The sequence below is a fragment of the Panthera uncia genome, chromosome X (genome assembly GCF_023721935.1).
Source record: "Panthera uncia isolate 11264 chromosome X, Puncia_PCG_1.0, whole genome shotgun sequence".
In the NCBI taxonomy this organism is placed as follows: domain Eukaryota; kingdom Metazoa; phylum Chordata; class Mammalia; order Carnivora; family Felidae; genus Panthera; species Panthera uncia.
The window spans coordinates 62,883,330-62,902,824 of NC_064817.1; the positions used below are offsets into that span (position 1 = coordinate 62,883,330).

The following is a 19,495-nucleotide window of genomic DNA, read 5'->3' on the forward strand; positions in this document are numbered from 1 at the left end:
TTGTGATATATTTGTCATGTTTTTGTATCTGTATAATGGCTTCATAGAATGAGTTGGAAAGTGTTCCTTTCTCTTCCATTTTCTGTGATAATTTTTGAAGAATCACTGTTAATTTTTCTTTGTATATTTAGTAGAATTCACCAGTGAAACCATCTCGGACTGGGGTTTACTTTGTGGGATGTTATGAATTCAACATTTTTGTCAGTTAAGACTGCTATAACAAAAATAGCATAGACTAGGCAGCTTAAATAGCAAACATCTATTTCTTAGTTCTGAAGGCTAGGAAGTCTAATATCAATACACTAGTCATTTCAAAATCTGGTGAGGGCCCTCTTCCTGGCTTGCAGGCAGACATATTATCCTTGTATCCTCACATAGCACAGAGAGCAAGGTCCAGTCTCTTTCTCCTTTTACAAAGACACTAACCACATCTTGGTCCCCACCTCATGAATTCATCTAAAGCTAATTATCTCCCAAAGGTACCACCTCCTAATACCACCCCTTTTGGGATTGTAGTTTCAATATATGAATTTTAGGGAGGCACAAACATGCAATCCATGACACTTGTGATAGGTATATCCAGATTTTCTATTTATTTTTAGTCAGTTTTGATAGTTTGTGTCTTTTCAGGAATTTGTCTACTCCATGCATGTTATATTATGCAGTTTATAATGGGCTAAATTAGGTCCCCCTATATATTGAGGACTTTAACCCTTAATATGACTATATTTGGAAGCAGTCTTTAAGGAGGTAATTAAGGTTAAATGAGGTCATAAGGGTGGGGCCCTAATCCAATATGATTGTTGTCCTCTTATTTTTCTTAGTGTAGCTAAAGGTTTCTCAATTTTCTTGATCTTTTCATTTTGTTTCATTACTCTCATTTTTTTTCAATTCTCGATTTCTTTTATTTCCACTCTAATCTTTATTATTTCCATCATTCAACTTGCTTTGGGTTTAGTTTTCTCTTATTTTTTAATTTCCTAAGGTAGAAGGTTAGGTTATTAATTTGAGAGCTTTCTTCCTTTTTTTATGTAGGTATTTATTTACAACTATAAATTTTCCTTACAGCAAAGCTTTTGCTGATCTCTTGTTTTGGTATGTTTCATTTTTATTCATTTCAGTGAATTCTTTAGTTTCCCTTATGATTTCTCTTCATCAATTTTTTTTTCTAAAATTCATTTGGTGCAGAGCACGTGTATCTTTTTTTAAAAGTTTATTTATTTATTTTGAGAGAGACAGAGACAGTGCAAGTGGGGGAGTGGTAGAGAGGGAGACAGAGAATCCCAAGCAGGCTCCTCACTATTAGCACAGAGCCTGACATGGGTTTCAAACTCACGAAACCATGAGATCCCGACCTGAGCCAAAACTAAGAGTTGGACACTTAACAGACTGAGCCACCCAGGTGTCCCTCTTGATTAATTGGTTATTTAAGAGAATTGTTTAACTTCCACATAACTGAAAAATTTCCAATTACCCCCTACTGTTGATTTCCAATTTCATTCCACTATAAAGGGAGAACATACTTTGCATGATTTCAATCCTTTTAAATCTATCAAAACCTGCTTCATGGCTTTGCATATAGTATATTCTGAAGAATATCCCATGTGCACCTGAGAAGAATGTGTATTTTGCTGTAATTGGATACAACGTTCTATATATGTCTATTAGGATTATTTGGATCATAGTGCTGTTCAAGCCTTTTATGTCTTTGACTTTTTTCCTAGTTTTTTTTTCTTTTTACCTATTATTGGAAATAGGGTACTGAGTCCCCAAACATTGTTATTTAACTGACGATTCCCCCATTGTCACTTTTTGCTGCATGTATTTGGGGGATGTTTTTAGATGCATTTATGGTTATAATTGTTTATAAACCAGTCCCTGAGGTCTTGGTCCTTTTATTATAAAATTAATCTCTTTATCTCTAATCAGTTTTTGTCTTAAAGTCTACTTTTGCTTATATTTACTATACCCTCTCCACATTTTGTCATCCTTTTACTTTCTACACAATAATGTGCATCTTTAAATCTAAAATGTCTCCTGTAAATGGTGTATAGTTGTTTTCTTTTCACCCAGTCCAGATTATCTACCTTTAGACTATATTGTTTAATCCATTCACATTTAATGTTATTTATATGCTTAGATTTACTTTTGCATTTTAGTTTTCATTTTCTATGTCTCATAATTATTTTTCTGGAAACTGAATGTTTCAAATAATGTATTGCAGCACTGTGGGTGCTGATCTCCACCCAGAGCTTGTTGTTATTTGCATATCTATTTCTTTAGTAAATGGCTAGATTATTTTAGTAAGGTCTATTTCTCCTCCCACAGTGTCAAGAGTCTAATGTTGTTCCTCAAGGAGCTTTAGCTTCTGGTATACCCACAATCACCCTGGGATGACAGTAGTTTGTGAAAGGGTCTCTTTCTTTTTCTGATTGCATCCAGCTGTTAAACTCCCCTAATTACAGGCTGATTACTCAGCTGTTTTCAATAAGTCCCTGTGGTATAAATTGCTTTGTAAACTAAGATTTTTTGAGGTCAGTGTTTGATTATTTGTTCTGACCTTAGGAGGGCTCCTGTCAACTGCCTTATTCCCTGGTTCTCTCCTGCAAACTAGCCTCCCTACGGTTTAGCCAATTTCTTGAATCTCCTTCACTGGCCTTTCACCACACTCTACCGTTCTTGAGAAGATTCAGGCAAATAAATTCCATTCTTATGGGAAGACATTAGAAACATTTTTATGGCCTGCTTCTTTAACCAGGCAAAATCTGAGCTGGGGCTCAAACCAGTGGTGGAGACAATGGCAAGTTTCTCTCTGAGTGACACACTCACTCTAGGAGTTGAACATTCAGTGGGGGCATAGGAAGAAGCCTGAGATTTTCTCCAGGTATAGAACTACCATATCATGAACTGGGGCAAAGGTGGTCAGGGTCTCATTCTTCTTAGCCTGTAACACCAAAGCAGAGTTTCCATTCCATGTGAGGGGGCTGGGCAGAAGTGAGCTTCCACCACACTCACTTCAATTTAGCCTTAGTAAAAGCTATGCCTTACTGAGGCCAAGTTTCTACCTTGCTGACCTGGGATGGCATAGGAAGAGAGTAGTCTTGGTTTTGGTTCAAATACCATAGATTCTAATCTTACAGAAATTTCAGATTTTCTTAGGCAGATTTATTTTTTATATTTGCTGTTTGTCCTCAGGGCCATCTCTAGAGGTTTTGTTTTTTAATAGTTTTCACCAGTTCCACTGAGAAATCAGTGGAGTTCCTCAAATTGCCATTGCTAGGAGTCAATATTTTTGTTTCAAAGTTTAGTTATTTTTAGAGAAAGAAAGAGAGTGGGAGAGGGGCAGAGAGGGGGAATCCCAAGCAGGCTCCACATGCTGTCAGCACAGAGCCCAACATGGGGCTCTAACTTACAAATCATGAGATCATGACCTGAGCCAAAATCAAGAGTTGGACACTTAACTGACTGAGCCCCAAGGAGTCAATATTTCTAATTACCTTTTTTACACTTCCTAAATTGCATTTTGAAAGCCTTCCTTTGTGAAAACTGAAACCTCTTAAAGTAGTTCAGAATGGACATTTGTCTCCAAATGAATAACTTTAATTGGTAGGATATTGGGTTTATCAAGACTTGTAATTTATGTGGCTGATACTTTTTAAAGTTTACAATATTTGAAATAAAAAAAAAATTGAGAAAAAATTTACCAAGAAAATTGAGCCTCCAATGGAAGTATGTTTCAGAGATTAGGAAGATGCATAAAGAAAAGATAAGCAAGATATTTAAAACAATAGAATCATAAGAATCTTAGAAATCACTTAGTAATTAACTTCAGCTCTGTGTAGCTAAAATCTGAAACCAAATAAGAAAAGGGTTGTGGCCAAAGGCACAGAGCTAGGACTAAAACTAGCCCAATAAGAAGTGTCATGTGTGATAAGAGTTAGGCACACGGATTTTGTAAACATATCTGAGTGTAAATCCTGCCATTTATTATTATCTTGGGCAAGTTTCTCTGCTTTTTCATACCTCAGTTTCCTCATCTGCAAAATGGGGCTAACAATACTTTCCTAATAGTGTTGAGCTCTCAAGAAATGTTAACTATTATTACTAATACAGCAATTCTGACATTAAAATCCCACCATCACCACCAATGATCCCTTTGTAACCACTCTTCCCTCAAAAAAAACAAAAAACAAAAAACAAAAATGTGAGGCTTCCCTTACCTTGCTTCTGAAGCTGCTGTGCTTGACACCCTGAACACTAAGGAATTTCATTCTGCATTAACCCTCCAAACCCCATTACTTTCTCTCTCTAGTTAAGATGGACCTTAGAATTCAAAGTTTCCCCTTAGCTATCCATTTCCCCTTACCCTTCACCATAACCACAATACCTGACTCCATGTCAGGCTACTTCTATCTAAATACACACTGTCAAACATATAGGCCAGGTCACAAAAGAGCATTTAACCACAGCACAAGACTCCAACTCAGATTTCTAGATTATATATATTTTTAATGCAAGCAAGGATTAGTGTAGATATAATTAGTTAGCCAAACCTGACTTGGCTATGTAACTAGAAAAATAAACTCTATTTTGAAGCCCCAAATAAGGCAGAACTGATTTACTAAGAATTAGGCAGCAAGCCCAGAGAAAATTAATACTCTATTTTCTACTCCCTTTCTGTTTACTTTTTACAGCAATCTTTGTTGGTTAAAAAAAAAAGCCCTCAATTCTGCTACAAACCAATATTTCTATTCCTTATATGACAATCAGAATGAGTAGAAGTTGGTTAGAAAAGCTGAAATTGTGAAATATGAATGAGACCAATATAAATGCCATGAACCAAATATACCTTGAGCAGTCCTAATGGCTTTTCAAAACCTGTTGCAAAATTGTGCTCTTTAAGATAATGGAAATGTACCATGTAACAAACACCTAGATCCTGAGTTAAATTACTTGAAACTTTTTCCAATAATAACCATATATATTCTAGAGAACTGTTATAAAACTCAAAAGCAGGGAGGCGCCTGGGTGGCTCAGTCAGTTGAGCGTCTGACTTCGGCTGAGGTCATGATCTCGCAGTTCGTGGGTTCAAGCCTGGCGTCGGACTCTGGTGACAGCTCAGAGCCTGGAGCCTGCTTCAGATTCTGTGTCTCCCTCTCTCTTTGCCCCTTCCCCACTCATGCTCTGTCTCGCTCTGTCTCTCAAAAATGAATAAAACGTTAAAAATGTTTTAAAACTCAAAAGCAGGGACTCCAATGCAGTTCTACTGTATTTACAGGAATAGTCAACCCCTCCCCCCAACTACTACCCCTGTCCCAAAGTCTTAATTAGGAAAAAAAAAAGTCCCTATCATTCAACTGATATTAAAGAAGTAGGGGTATATGAAAGATAGTAAATGTTTTCTTTTGAAATGGTCTTATTTACCCTGGACATTTTGGATTTGGGGCAAATTTATAACATGAGGGTTCAAAGGAAGAATGACAAATTATGTAATGAGTAAAGCTCAGAGGTAGTTCAAAGAATGCTAAAAACACCCCAAAACAAAACAAAAAACCCTAAACTAAAACTCCTGGATTAAGTCAGGAACTTTGCTGCACTCTTTGAAAAGTATGCATGAAACCCATCTAAATTGAGAAAGAAAAACAAATTCTCAATTTTGCAACTGGCAAAAGAGCAGAGTGTGGAAGGTAGCAATAACTGACAAATTTTATATCATGTACTATAAAGCAGACTAGTGTACATGACTAGCAGAATTAATCCTCACAGTAAGATAGGAGTAAATTCCTTGAGTTCTCTTTCTACTGCTTCATTATTGGTGTCTAGAAATACAACCAATTTCTGTATGTTTTTATATCCTACAACTTTGCTAAATTCACGTTATCAGTTCTAGCAGGTTTTTGGTGGAGTATTTCGGGTTTCTCACAGAGTATCATGTCATCTGTGAAGAGTGAAAGTTTGACTAATTCATTGCGAATCTGTATGTCTTTTATCTCTTTTTGTTGTCTGCTTGCTGAGGCTAGGACTTGTACTACTATATTGAACAACAGTGGTGAGAGTGGACATCCCTGTCATGTTTCTGACCTTAGGGAGAAAGCTCTGTCTTCCCAATTGAGGATGATGTTAGCTGTGAGCCTTTCATACATGGATTTTATGATGTTGGGGTATGTTCCTTCTATCCTTACTTTCTTGAGGGTATTTTTCAAGAAAGGATGCTATATTTTGTCAAATGCTTTTTCTACATCAGATGAGATATCATATGGTTCTTATCCTTTCTTTTATTAATGTGGTGTATCACATTGATTAATTTGTGCATATTGAACCAGCCCTGAAAAAATCCCAAGAAAAAACCCCACTTGATCATGGCAAGTAATTATTTTAATGTACTGTTGAATTTATTTGCTAGAATCTTGTTGAGAATTTTTGCATCCAGGTTCACTAGAGATATTGGCCTGTAATTCTCCTTTTTAGTGGGGCCTTTGTCTGGTTTTGGAATCAAGGTAATGTTGGCTTTATAGAATGAGATTGGAAGTTTTCCTTCTGTCTCTATTTTTTGGGAGTTTGAGAAGAATAGGTATTAACTTTTCTTTAAACATCTGGTAGAATTCCCCTGGGAAGCCATCTGGCTCAGGACTCTTATTTGTTGTGAGATTTTTGATAACTGATTCGATTTCTTTGCTGGCTCTGAGCCTGTTCAAATTTTCTATTTCTTCCTGTTTGAGTTATGGTAGTGTGTGTTTCTAGGAATTTGTCCATTTCTTTGAGATTGCCCAATTTGTTGGCATATAATTTTTCACAGTATTCTTTTATAATTGTTTGTATTTCTGGGGTGTTGGTGTGATCTCCTCTCTTGCATTCATGATTTTATCTATTTGGACCCTGTCCCTTTTCTTTTTCATAAGTCTGCCTAGGGGTTTATCAATTTTGTTTATTCTTTAAAAAAAAACAGCTTTTAGTTTAATTGATCTATTCTACTTTTTTTGTTTGTTCCTATAGTGTTTATTTCTGCTCTAATCTTTATTATCTCCCTTCTTCTGCTGGCTTTGGGCTTTATTTACTGCTCCCTCTCTAGCTCTTTTAGTTGTATGGTTAGGTTGTGTATTTGGGACCTTTCTTGCTTCTCAAGACTTTGCAATATACTTTCCTCTTAGGATTGCCTTTGCTGCATCCCAAAGAGATTGGACTGTCGTGTTTTCATTTTCATTTGCTTCCATGTATTTTTAAATTTCTTTAATTTCATGGTTAACCTATTCATTCTTTAGTAAAATGTTCTTTAACCTCCCTGTATTTGAGGGCTTTCCAATTTTTTTCTTGTGGTTGATTTCAAGTTTTGTATTGGTGTGATCTGAAAATATGAATGGTATGATCTCAATCTTTTTGTACCTGTTGAGGGCTGATTCATGACCCAGTATGTGATCTATTCTGGAGAATGTTCCATGTGCACTCAAGAAGAATGTGTATTCTTCTGCTTTGGGATGAAATGTTCTGAATATATCTGTTAAGTCCATCTGGTCCAGTGTGTCATTCAAAGCCATTTTTCTCCTTGTTGATTTTGTTTGGATGATCTGTTCATTGTTGTAACTGGGGTATTAAAGTCTTCTTTTATGGTATTATTGTCAATGAATTTATGTTTATTATTAGTTGAATTATATATTTGGGTGCTTCTAAGTTGGGGCACAAATATTTATAATTGTTAGATCTTGATGGATAGACCCCTTAATTGTCATATAATGCCTTTCTTCATCTCTTGTTACAGACTTTGTTTTAAAATCTAGTTTGTCTGATGTAAGTATGGTTACTCCGGCTTTCTTTTGACCTCCATTAACATGATAGATAGTTCTCCATCCCCTCACTTTCAATCTGCAGGCCTAAAATGAGTCTCTTGTAGGCAGTATATAGATGGATGTGGATTTTTTTTATTCCATTTGGAAACCCTATATTTTTTGATTGGAGTATTAATCCATTTACATTCAAAGTGATTATTGAAAGATATGAATTTAATGCCATTCTGTTACCTGTAGAGTTGGTGTTTCTGGTGATGTTCTCTGGTCCTTTGTAGTCTTTATTGTTTTGGTCTTCTTTTTTTTTTTTTCCTCCACTCAGAAAGTCCCCCTTACAATTGCATCAAAAGCCATAAGATACCTAGGAATAAACCCAACCAAAGAGGTAAAAGATCTGTACACTGAAAACTATAGAAAGCTTATGAAAGATACTGAAGAAGACACAAAAGAAATGGAAAATTTCATGCTCATGGATTGGAAAAACAAATATTACTACAAGTAATCTACACATTCAAAAACATCCCTATCAAAATAATACCAGCATTCTTCACAGAGCTATAAAAAACAATCCTAAAATTTGTATGGATCCAGAAAAGATCCAAAAAAGCCAACGTAATGTTGAGAAAGAAAACCAAAGCTGGAGGCAGTATGGTACTGGCACATAGGTCAATGGAACAGAATAGATAACCCACAAACGAACCCGCAGATATGTGGTCTACTAATCTTCGACAAAGCAGGAAAGTATATCCAATGGGAAAGACAGTCTCTTCAATAAACGATGTTGGGAACACTGGACAACAATATGCAAAGGAATTAAACTGGACCACATTCTTACATCAAACAAAAAATTAAATTCAGAATGGATTAAGGACCTAAATGTGAGACCTGAAATCATAAAAATCCAAGAGGATTACACAGCCATTAACCTCTTTTCATCAGCCAGAGCAACTTGTTACTAGATATGTCTCCTGAGGCAAAGGAAACCAAAGCAAAAATAAACTTTTGGGACTTCATCAAAATAAAAAGCTTCTGCACAGTGAAGGAAACCATCAACAAAACTAAAAGGCAATCTATAGAATGGGAAAATATATTTGCAAATCTGATAAAGCGTTGGTATCCTAAATATATATATAAATTATAAAACTCAATGCCCCAAAACTGAATTATCCAGTTAAAAAATGGACAGAAGACAATGAATATACTTCTTTTTCAAAGACATCCAAATGGCTAATAGACATGAAAAGATACTCAACAAATATTGTCAAAATGTTTATACTACCTAAAACAATCTATACATTTAATGCTACCCCTATCAAAATATCAATAGAATTTTTCACAGAGATATAAAAAAAAATAATCCTAAAATTTGTATGCAATCACAAAAGACCCCGAATAGGTAAAGCTACGTTGAAAAAGAAAAGCAAATCTGGAGGCATTCCAATTCTGGATTTCAAATTATATCACAAAGCTGCAGTGATCAAGGCAGTATGGTACTGGCACAAAGACACAAAGATCAATGGAGCAGAAAAGAGAACTCAGAAATGGACCCACAAATGTATGGCCAACTAATCTTCAACAAAGCAGGAAAGCATATCCAATGGAATAAAGACAGTCTGTCAGCAAATGGTGCTGGGAAAACTGGACAGTAACATGCAGAAGAATGAAACTGGGCCAGTTTCTTACACCATACACAAAAATAAACTCAAAATGGATGAAAGACCTAAATGTGAGACAAGAAACCATCAAAGTCCTAGAGATGAAAACAGGCAGCAACGTCTTTGACTATGGCTGCAGCAACTTCTTACTAGACATGTCTCCAGAGACAAGGGAAACAAAAGCAATAATGAACCATTGAGACTTCATGAAGATAAGAAGCTTCTGCACAGAAAAGGAAACAATCAACAAAACTGAAAGGAAGCCTAACAGAATGGGAGATAATATTTGCAAATGGAATATTGGATAAAGGGTTAGTATCCAAAATATGTAAAGAAATTATCAAATTCAACACCCCAAAAACAATCTAGTAAAGAAATGGGCAGAAGACATGAATAGACACTTTTCCAAAGAAGATATCCAGATGGCTAAAGACACATGAAAAGATGCTCAACATCACTCATCAGAGAAACACAAATTAAAACCATAATGTAATATGACCTCACACCTGTGAGAATGACTAAAATTAACTCAAGAAACCACAGATGTTGGTGAGGATGCAGAGAAAGGGAACCATTTTGCACTGCTGGTGGGAATGCAAATTGGTGCAGCCACTCTGGAAGACGGTATGGAGTTTCCTCATAAAGTTAAAAACAGAAATAACTTACGGCCCAGCAATTTCACTACTAGGTATTTATCCAAAGGATACAAAAATGCTGATTTGAAGGGACACATGCAGCCCGATATTTACAGCAGTGCTATCAATAGCCAAATTATGTAGAGTCCAAATGTCCATCGACTGATGAACGGATAAAGATGTGGTGTACATATATATACATATACAATGGAGTAATACTCGGCAATCAAAAAGAATGAAATATTGCCATATGCAACGACATGGATGGAGCTAGAGTGTATTATGCTAAGCAAAATAAGTCAGTCAGAGAAAGAGATAAATCTCATATGATTTCACTCTTATGTGGAATTTAAGAAACCAAATAGATGAACATACAGGAAGGGAAGGAAAAATAAGATAAAAACAGAGAGGGAGGCAAACCATAAGAGACTCTTAAATAAAGAAAACAAACTGAGGTTTGCTGGAGGGGAGGTTGGTTGGGTGAGGACTAAATGGGTGATGGGCATTAAAGAGGGCACTTATTGGGATGAGACACAGACACTGGGTGTTATATGTAAGTGAGCAATCACTGGGTTCTACTCTTGAAGCCAATACTACACAGTATGTTAACTTGAATTTAAATAAAATAAATTTTAAAAAAGATAGGAGTAAATTCTCTACATCTTTCTTGGACATTCACCCTTGTGTGTGTATAAATATATGCACTTTAAGAGCTCCATTCATTTTCCTACTTGTGATTTTGAAGATACACATGCATGACTTTGGAGTCCCCATTTCATGGAGAACAGGAAGGAGGAAAATGGAACCAGCCATTATCCCATTAATAAGATATAAAGGTTAAAACTGGAAACTTGTAAGTAGATATTCTGGAGGAATCAAGGCTTTTCTATTACTAGCCATGTGACCCTTGCACATGATTTGATTTCATTGAAACTCATTTTTCTCATCTGAAAAGTGGAATTTACTAAAAGTTGCATTCTGGTGATTTAGAATATATTTGAGGGATGGTCTTTGTAAACTCTAAAGCTCTTTATAGAATTACAGTGCTTGGCACATAGAAGGTACTCATCAAATGTTTAATGAACAAATAAGCAAGTCTGGGAAGAGACAGACTAGTCTTTCTTTAGCCATCTTTTATCACTGATATAAATATGGGCTAAAATTCCTGCTGGTAAATATCTTCTTCAATGAATGAGATCCCTGTATGTATTTGGAGTTCCTCAAATGTATCAGTGAAGGATATGCCCCCATGTGACTCATTATCTCAGACTGTTCTCTGATAATTTCTCTTTGAGTAATTATAAGCAAAGTGATAAAAGATTAGTATTTTTACAGTGTTGAAAACTTGTTACTGTATTTACCAGTCTTATATTTTTGAGGCAATTATAATGCAAAAATGTATCTACCATAAACTCAAACTATTATTTTTCCTTAATACTATTTTTCTTTATCATGAAAACTATTAACCACAATCACAATAAAAATGAACAACATCTAAAAGTGAAAGGATTACTTGGTGATGTGACTATGAGAATATCGAGGGCATATTTTCTGCTCCCTACAATCAGACTAGAGAAATTTAACACTTACATTTTTAGATACAAGGTTTGCTCTAATTTATAAATTAAAATTAAAAAATGGAAACAATTCAGAAACATCAGCACCTCACTTTTTTTAGATGAACAGTGTGCAAGTGTAACAAAACATCTCCCTAACAATGATTATACAATTTGAGCTGCAAATCTCATTTTAACGTGCTATTCACTTAAAAAAAATTTTTTTAATGTTTACTTATTTTTGAGACAGTGAGAGGACAGAGTGTGAGTAGGGAAGGTGCAGAAAGAGAGGGAGACACAGAATCTGAAGCAGGTTCTAGGCTCCAAGCTCTCAGAACAGAGCCTGACACAGTGCTTGAACTCATGAACCATGAGATCATGACCTGAGCTGAAGTCGGATGCCCAACTGATTGAGCCACCCAGCCACCCCCATGATATTCACTTTTTTTTAAAAGAAAAAAAGATATACGCAAAAACAAACAAAAAAACCTTAAAAAAGTTTTACTGCCTTAAATTATTTGACTACACAAAATTCCAAATATAAATTAACGTTTCTACAAAAATTCTTAGAGTTGTAACATGAAAAAAAAAAAAACACAAAAAGACCCCTAAAGATAAATTCTACCAACTAATATTAGTAACCTAAATCAAGCAATTTGAATTGTTTTGACTTCTTCATAGATTTACTGCAAAATGTATTCTCTGAAGAGAATCCTAAAGATGCTGAGCAGGAAAGTTGACAATTCAAAATTTATGCATTAATGAAAGGATACTAGCTTTTGGAAGTTGTTTTTAAAAATTCTCCAATATCAAACTCAAACTTTAATTTGTTAATAATAAGTTAAATTTATTAGATGCTTGTAATCTCCAGATAATCTCCAGATAAGAGGTAACTTTATTAAAGCAATTACTGCAGCTGGCAAAGGAAAACATTCTAAAGTTACAAAGAAAGGAAAGAAAAAGAAAAAAAAATGTTTCCTCAAAACTTTGGGAAAGCATTAGCACCATAAAAAAATTTAATAATATATTTGTTTTTCCAGCCATATGTAGCATAAAATATCATTTAAGTAATAATATAAAAGATCTAAGATATCAAATGTAAGTAAAGTGTATGGGCTTAAATATCCCAAGAAAACCAACTCACAGGTTCAATATATTATCGGCTTCAATTTACTTTGTGAATTTTTGGCAAGTAGCTTTAAATTGTTATATAATTTATATAATAAGTTATATTGGCATATAACTGAGAAAGAGGGTAGAGAGTACTTTGTTCTTGACCTTGTCAACTAGGAAAAAAATGGATCTTCTTCTGAATACTGCCGTAATATTTTGTTATAAAAATTATTTATTTAAAAAAAACCTAGCAGGTGAAGCCAGACAACATCAAAGCCTGCTACTAAAGAAATTTTAATGTATACTTTTACATCTTTAATAGGGCTATCTTTAACCAATCAAGCAACTAAACGCAAATATGAAACAATATATCTGTCTCACTCCAAATATTGTGAAAATTTGGGCTACTTTCATAGCCATTGGGTACCGTATGAGAAGACAAAGATGGTATTTTTTCTAAATACCTTGTTTCTTGATTCTGAATACATAAAACAGACGATATATGTATAAAACATACAGTCCAGTCTTTGGCCAGTTTACTTACCTTGAACCAAGTGAAGTTCTTGCCACTGGAAAGAAAATTCCCAGTGCATTAAGTAGAGTAAATGTTCATGTTAGGGCTTTCAATTCCTGGATCAAAAGTTACTTCTCACTTTACTTCTCTCCTTCCTTCACATATATTTATAATACAGTTAAGCCTCTGTGGGCAATATTATTGTAAATAAAAAAGATGCCAGGGATTCATAGCTTAACTGTTAAAACTTATAAACCATAAAGACATTAGAAATGTATTCATTTCAAAACAAAATGTTGACTAAAGCTTTGCAGGCTGTTATTTAATACACCAAGCAGCCCACACTTAAAATATTAAAACATTTATTACCTAAAAATGACCTAAAGAATATCTGCAATGGCAAAAACAAAAAGCCTTAATTTTCTTTGATAAGCAGTCTAGTTTTTCAAATAAAAAAAAGTAATAAAATATATAATAAAGAAACAAGAAAGAAAGGGCCCAAGAGTTACATGTTAAAATCTCTGAAGCTCAATAATGGAAAGGAAACTCCTTATTTCTTTCTTCTTGTTAATTATCTCCGGTACCTGAGTTAAGGCATAAAGTAGCAAGAGTGCAATTGATTCCAAACAACTTGGAATTTTATTGTAAACATCCCATAAGAATGGCCAACAAATTAGTCCAGTTTTTTGTCTTTGAAGATAATTGCTTATAGTGACTGGTAACTGCCAAACAAAACATCTTTTATAAACCAAGCCAGTTAGTTTACCTTTCTTTACTGAATTTTAGTTTAATGGACATTTTGTCCATATACAACATCACATTAACTATTAACTCAATGACTTTCTATCTTAAAATTTGTGGATACTAATAACAAACATAAGGTACAGTTTTGTTAATACTTTGTAAGGGATCACAAAAGACAAAGATGGTAAGTTACAGGACAAAGAAATAAATTACTGATTGCCATCACCACAGTATTGTTTAAAAAATTAACATTTCTAGTACTGCTTAATGTGTATCTGGTGACATATGTAAAAACACATTTCCCAACTGGGTTTCTAAATATTTTTGTATGTGATTTTAAAAGTCAATTACCAATGGTGATTATATGTATCAATAGTTTTATTTTTTAGAAAATACTTATCATGCTTTTATATGTCAAAGTCTCATATTATAGATTTAATTAAGATAGGTATAAGAATAACAAATGGACATACATATAAATAAACACACCTTAACTCTAAACTGCAGGGCCTTTCTACTGTTCTTTTCCCATCAGTGAATCATAAATTGCTAGTCTTGTTGAAGTATGCTAAATTAGGTGCAGTCTTCATTGCAGTAAGAGAAATGAGGATAAAAGTAAGCAGGGGAGGAATGATCGAAAAGAAAATAATCAAGAATAAGGCTATGTAAGAAATAAATGTCTAGAAACTTGAGGGCAACTCATAGTTCACAAAATACAGCACCATGAAAAAAATTAACTTAATATTAGAATTTAAACAAAACTTGGTAAACTTCATGATTAAAACTTAATAAAGAAACTTTACTAAGAAATGAAAATCAAAAAAGCATGAAAATATTTTCACACTAATTTTCAAAACAAGCCTTAAAAATGATCTTACTCTATTTTCAATACAATTTTCATAAAGCCTCATGTACCACAAAACTGTTGGGGATGGGGTTAATATTTAAAACAATGAATTTTAAACGTCGCAAGTTCCATTCCCTCCCCCAGAGCTGAACTATTCATTTTGGAACTCAAAATGTTGGTAATAAAAGTAAATGTTGGATATCACAGCAAACTGAAAATTATACAGGGTGTAAGTTTCCTTTTTGTGGATGTGAAAATTCTAACTTTAAAAATTAGTGCCAGTTGGTAAATGTGCATAAAATAATTCCCAAGACATATAAGTAATAAAGGTGTTTATCACTACCACTAATGTACAAATTTTGAAAAATGATCAAAATTTTTTTATCAAAAACTAAGAAGTGGCATTCACGTTTTTCTTTTCAATCACTCTGTTATTGTCTGATGACAACCTATAGGATTACAACAAAAACAACAAAATAATAAATCACTCAAATCTATTTCAAATTCTACTCAGTTTCTCAGCCTCTGGGTGAAACAAAGTGCTGTATGAAGAATTCTAGCACAAGCCTGATCTCTGGGAAGGGAAACAGAAAAAGAAACCAATGAAGGAAGGATAAATTAAAAATAGAGGGACACATGTACATGATAAAACCTAGTTTACCTATAAGGCATAATGAAGTGGATGATCAAGCAGTATATATATATATAGGTTAAGTGCTTTACACAGAGACAAAGAGTTGGTAGACTGTGAATATAGCTGTCTTCCATACAAAATATTCTTTTTTAATGTCTGAGACAAAGTGTGTCAAGTTGGAAAAAAAATCTACACACACACACACACACACACACACACACACAAATTTAGTTCTTAGGCTGATAGGCTACTGAATGTTTTGGAAAGCATCCTATTGCTGGAAGAGATACACACAGAAAGACATAGAAGAAACACAATTTGTTTCATAAACAGATATACATGCTAAGATCTTAAAGCTGGGAATTAAAAGATTATTAGCATTCACGAGAAATATTATAGTTCACTGACTATTAATATCCAGCATAGGATTAGGCTTATACATATGTATGTTCTCACACACGTGTTTATTTCTTAGCAACTTATTTAATATTTAGACTTTTCTTCAAAAATTTCAGCTCATTTCCTACTTGCTTTGCTATGCCTGAATCTGATATTATTTAGGTTTAAAGGTACTCTAAAAAACTAAAGTGTAAAATATTCACTGTGATACAAATTACAACACATTCACAAGAGGCAGCATTACAAAAAAGCAAAGTATAAATTGGGGGGAAAATGTTCAGATATAAAAGTAAAAATACTATCTTTCAAACTTTTATTTTCACACTTATTAAAATAATTTGCATGAAAACAGAAAATATCTGTTTGTTTTGTAATAAATGGCAAATATGCTCATCTAACATACCCTGGTGACTTTTGAATCCTAATAACTGAAATCAATATTACAGCAAAATGCTGTTCACTAGTGTTTTCACAGTATTTCACTACATATAAAATGTGCTTAAAAATGTCTTCAGCCTCATTATTCTAATTATCTAAACCTAGAAAATCTTGACATATGGGAAATAAATGTGGCATTTTTATTTTTCAAAATAAATTATAAATAAGCTTGAGATAGCTAAAATCACACAAATGGTAATTCTTCTACATTTGAAGAGATTAGCTCTTCATGGAAGAAATGTCAACAAAAAATTTCACACTGAAATGATACACACAATACACGTTTGGGTATATCCATCAATTTAAGTAACTCTATGTTACTTTGATTAGGGTAAGCCAAATTGTTATTGATTCTAGGGAAACAGGCACAAATTTAGTTTAAATGCAAAATTAGTCTAATTAGCAAAAATCAAAGGTAGAGTTTCAAATGTGAATTTTTTGAATCTATAGTATGGTTAAAACTGTCAGCTGAGTTACAACCAGAAGTCGTTTCGGTTTAGTGAAAAAAAACAAAACAAAACAAGACTACAACAACAAAAAAATCAGCTTGATCTACTGTACAGTAACAGAAGTTAGTGCCATTAACAATTCATAACAATACTTTCTTAAAGCCTGAACATCATTCCTACTGCATGTGAAAACTGTTTAAAGTTGTTAGTACAGGAACAACCCAAACAAAAGAGCAAAGTTATGTGTGTACTCCTTCCTTTGCACTTAAGGATTTTCAGATGCATAAAATGTTTGGAAGCATGAAACAAACAAACACATTAACTTAAGAAATGTCCTGGGATTACTAGGAATACATTAAAAAGTTTCTTTTATCCCCAAAGTCTGATCTAAGTGTAACAAATCTGCTGTTACAATAACAGAGATCAGTATTATCCCACTCACCTCAAAAATCTAAGTATTTAACAAATTAGTGAATTTGCAATCTCTCAAATTTGAGGAGTAAAACTGATCTTGGAACTCAAGCTCACTTATGGAATCATGTGCACTCTACTGCTGTAAACAAGACCATAAGGGTTTTAAAGATTTTTTTAATCTATGAAATAATCACTCAAATATTATTGTGCAGTGTAATGAGGTTCTTTTCTGAAAGATTGTAACAGAAGAACCCTTTGGAATGGAATGAGCAAAACCTATTAAAGTTGACTCAAAATATTTGCTAGCCAAAACATCCAATTCAAACTAGCTGCTTTGTTACATTTTAAAATTCAAATGAAAACCAATCACTCACAGCTGTAAATAGTAAGTGGTAGCAGAGATACATAAGCAGTAGACCAAGTCTACTTACACAAATATGTTCTAAGAAAAGCCTAAGGTACAGCATACTACGCTTATGAAAGTTTGTTAATTACAACTATTATTTTGAGAGCCAATACAATTATTAACAACCTCTCAGCTTATAACATAGGAATATTCATTCCTACCAAGTTTGTTCTATTTTTCCTTAGTCAGTAATGAATAACAGCATCTATTTTCTTTAACGTTTCCAGTAGTTGTAGTTAATAGAGGTAGCTGAGCTACTATTCAAGAAGTTATTCTTTGTGGATGAGGATTTTTTCAAATGTTTAAGTTATTCTTTACACGAATTCTATTAATGCAATAAAATATAATAGGAAAAAGAAAATGGATGCAAGAAACTTTTGCATTTGGCACCTTGTCTAGATCGATACCTCAAATGTTATTTTTTAATAAAGTTAATGCACACATCAAGACACACCACAAAGATTTGCTACATATTTACAAGGCACCAACCCTTTCTCACCTTTAACATGAATTAAGCAAATCAATGAAAAGCATATCAAGATCCCCCCACCCCCAAAAAACTGTAGTATAAATATATACTTCAGTTCAGTACAATGAAAGTTTAGCCTGGGAAGAGTAAAATAATCCAGATCGTTCTTACAATATAGAAACTGTAAACATTTAATAGCTGCCTATAGGATTGGTGTATTGTGCAAAAGTTATTATTACTGGGTACAAGAATCAAAATGCCAAAAACAAACTATATAAAACTCTGTAAGAAGGTGCTATACTTCTGTGATACAAAAGCAAAAGAGGGATATTCCATTGAGATAAAAATGTCATGCTACTCTTAAGAAGCTGAATGCTCCCTTAATGTAGTAAATCTGTAGTGTGTTTGTGACGTGTTGTGTGTGTGTGTGTGTGCGTGTGTGTGTGTGTGTGTCTATATGTGGGCATAATTTTTTTTTAAATTTAAGGCCTAATAAGTAAGGCTTGTTTGAATAAATGAAGTGTGGAGATCAAAAGTCTTGAAAAAAATGTATACTGGCATAATGGAAAAGCACCAATGTGAAAGGAAGCAGAAGTCCCCACACAACTTGCTTTGTAGATTTCCTAGTAAATTCCCTGCAGTAGAAGGCCATTTAATTTTTTTTAAATTACTCTAAATTTATTAACTGTTAATAATTCCATCCCATGAGATGGCTAACCCTGGCTTTTTCTGTCATTTTACGCACTCTGCCTGATCTGGATGTACCAAGATTCAGAGGATCTTCAGTGGACACAAAATTGTCATTATCAGAATCATCATTATATAAAACAGTCCTCCTGCCTTGGTTTCTTGTTTTAATTCGAGGCAGTCTACTGAAACGTCCTGAAAACATGGTATCAAATTCATCATCTGCAATACGTGCACGTTTGGCTCTGGTGGCTCCTCTAGAAGTACCTCTTCCTCCTCTCCCTCTCCCTCTCCCTCTAGTGGCACCTGCACCTCTTCCTCGACCTCCTCGTCCCCTGCCTCCTCTTCCTCGGCCTCCTCTACTCCATCTACCCCATCTGCCCCATCTGCCCCTTCCTCCTGTGCCTCTTGTCTTCCAGTTTCTTTTTCCATTGGCATATTGCTTTCTGAGTTTTCTTTTAGGCCTGGTTTGTATGAATTTGCTATAGTCGTGGTCTCCATCTACATAATCTTGATCTGTTCTGGAAGTTGATTCAGAATCAGAATCAGAACCACAGGTACTTTCAGAACTCAAACTGGATCCTAACTCTCCACTCTCTGAGGAGGATAAATGTGATTTCTCTTTTGTTTCTTTTTTCTCTTTCTCTTCTCTTCCCATGCTTTCATCTTCTTCTGATGCACTAAGTAGTTTTCTTTTGATTCCTGTCCGAGGCTCTCTGCCATCACCATTTGTAAGGGGTCCATCAAGGGAGTGATC

At 34.2% G+C, this 19,495-nt stretch overlaps 1 protein-coding gene across 5 annotated transcripts in view; it reads right to left on the reverse strand.

The window, feature by feature from the left end:
- Positions 1 to 6,579: 6,579 nt before the first annotated feature.
- BRWD3 (bromodomain and WD repeat domain containing 3) overlaps positions 6,580 to 19,495 on the reverse strand; it is a 231,515-nt gene continuing 218,599 nt past the window's right edge. For 3 of the 5 annotated variants that reach the window (XM_049644687.1, XM_049644686.1, XM_049644688.1), the window contains one exon: positions 15,158 to 19,494. In XM_049644687.1, coding sequence (XP_049500644.1) covers positions 18,740 to 19,494 — 755 coding nt within the window. In that variant the 3' untranslated portion in view covers positions 15,158 to 18,739. Of the gene's footprint in view, positions 8,140 to 15,157; position 19,495 lie in introns of those variants that run through there. The other 2 variants (XM_049644693.1, XM_049644691.1) reach the window with 2 other exon arrangements.